The following is a 2,213-nucleotide window of genomic DNA, read 5'->3' on the forward strand; positions in this document are numbered from 1 at the left end:
TGTGCGGCTAAATTGCTGCAGGAAATCCTCGCAGAGAATTATGGCGCTAGTGGAGTCGCTGCTGCTGGGGAGGGGAGCAGCAGCAAAACCATCTGCTGCTGCTGTTGCTGCTGCTGCTGCTGCTGCCTCACTGGGCGGGGCAGCAGCAGAAGAGGAAGCAGCCCCCATGTGGCGAAGCAAATAGACCGGAGCCTCCAATTGGGGGCTAGGGTTTCGCGGTTTAGGGTTTAGGGTTTCGGGCTCAGGGTTTAGGGTTTAGGGTTTAGGGCTCTGCGCGGGAAACAACCTACGGTGCTTATGGTGAAAACCACTGCTAAATAGCCAGGTCCTAGGGTTTAGGGTTTAGGATTTAGGGCCTAGGGTTTAGGGTTTAGGGTTTAGCGTTTAGGGTACCGGGGCGGGTAGGTCGAGTGCGCGGTGGTCAGCGTGCAGGGTTTAGGGTTTAGGGTTTAGGGTTTAGTGCTGGGCGCTAAGGGTTTAAGAAAATATATTTTTTAAATTTTAGTGTATTGCAGACAGCGCCCTAAACCCTAAACCCTAAACCCTAAACCCTCATGGGGGCCCCTCGCCAGCCAAGCAGCAGCCCCAGACAGGGACCCCCTTTACCCTGAACCCTAAACCCCAAACCCTAAGCCCTAAACCCTAATTTATTTGTTTTATGCCGGCCTTTAACTGATTAGCTCGATGTGCAAGGTTCCGAAACCCTAAACCCTAAACCCTAAACCCTGGCTGCAAGATTGGTCTCGCGGCTGTTTAGGGTTTAGGGTTTAGGGTTTAGGGTTTACGGAGAGAGCGCTGCGTGTCTTTCTCGCAGCAAGACAACGCAATGTCAAGCGCCTAAACCCTAAACCCTAAACCCTAAACCCTAAACCCTAATGGCGGTTGCGGATTTGCCTCTCGAGGAGGAGCGGGAAGGGCCGTCTCAAACATTCGTCTGTCGCTACAGTAAGTTGAAATAAATAAATAAATAAATAAATAAATTATAAATAAATAAATAAATAAAATTAAGTAAATAAACAATGAATAAATAATAAATAAAATAATAAATAATAAATAAATAAATAAATGAAATTGAATTTGTCGATCCAGTTGCCTGCGTCCCGTTTGCTCTTTTTCCCTCCTTACTGCGCCCTAGGGTTTAGGGTTCAGGGTTAAGGGTTTAGGGTTTAGGGTTTAGGGTTTGCGTGCAGAGCTGCCTCTGCAGGGGGGTTGTTTAGTCCCTTTTTCTTCGAGGGTTTTTAATTCTTCTTCTTTATCTCTTCATCTCTTTGCTGCTCTTTCTGAGGAAACCCTAAACCCTCAAAATGAGGTTAGTGTTTATTTATTTATTTATTCATTTATTTACTTATTAATTTATTTATTTATTTATTTATTTATTCATTTATTTTGTCATTCATTTATTTATTTTTGTTCTGTATTTTTGTCTGCTTTTTTGGTTTTTTGTCTCTCATTTCCACTGCTAGCAAACCCTAAACCCTAAACCCTGATTTGTGGTTTAGGTCCAGTTCATTTGCTACGAGGAAGAGACCATGGAAGCTGCTGCAGTTTTAACTGCTGCTGCACCTGCTGCTGCTGCTGCTGCTGCTGCTGTTTCGTTTGAAAAAGCTGGCGAGGGTTTAGCAGCAGTGCAGCTGCTGGTAGGCAGCAACGCCCCCAGTGAGCCTAAACCCTAAACCCTAAACCCTAAACCCCAAACCGTAAACCCTAAACCCTAAACCCTAATTGTGGCGGATGATGTGCTGCTTCTTAGAGCCTTCTTTCGCTCTCTGGGAAACCACTGCCCCTCTTAAAGACCCAGAAGAGTGCAGCAGCAGCAGCAGCAGCAGCAGCAGCAGCACAAAGAGCAGTTTTGCTGTTCGCGAAACTATAGAGCCCGCCGTGCCCTTCAACTGCATCCACAGGTGCCCAATACACGGCCTACTAGGGTTTAGGGTTTAGGGTTTAGGGTTTAAGGTTTAGAATTTAGGCCTCAGCAGCAGCTTTTCAGGAGTCAGCGGAGAGCGCTGCTGCTGCTGCTGCTGCTGCTCTTATCCAGTTTGTTGTTGCTTCTGCTCTGCTGCTGCTGCTGCTCGGTTTTTCGCTGCTGCTGCTGCTGCTGCTGTTGCTGCTGCCCTATTGTTGCTTCTGTCGCTGCTGCCGCTGCCTTATTGTTGCTGCTGCCTCTGCTGCTTATGCTGCTGCTGCTGCTGCTGCTGCTTGTGCTGCTGCTGCTT

The 2,213-nt window shown here is 47.4% G+C and overlaps 1 protein-coding gene across 1 annotated transcript in view; it reads right to left on the bottom strand.

Annotated features, from left to right (window-relative positions):
- The window catches only part of ETH_00042205 (uncharacterized protein), a gene marked incomplete at both ends in the record, with an annotated part of 1,006 nt that extends 838 nt beyond the window's left edge, over positions 1-168 (bottom strand). Inside the window, one exon of the mRNA XM_013373952.1 lies at positions 1-168. Within this exon, the coding sequence (XP_013229406.1) occupies positions 1-168 (168 nt within the window).
- Positions 169-2,213: the final 2,045 nt, after the last annotated feature.

Source organism: Eimeria tenella, genomic scaffold (genome assembly GCF_000499545.2).
Source record: "Eimeria tenella Houghton genomic scaffold, Eth_scaff1835, whole genome shotgun sequence".
In the NCBI taxonomy this organism is placed as follows: domain Eukaryota; phylum Apicomplexa; class Conoidasida; order Eucoccidiorida; family Eimeriidae; genus Eimeria; species Eimeria tenella.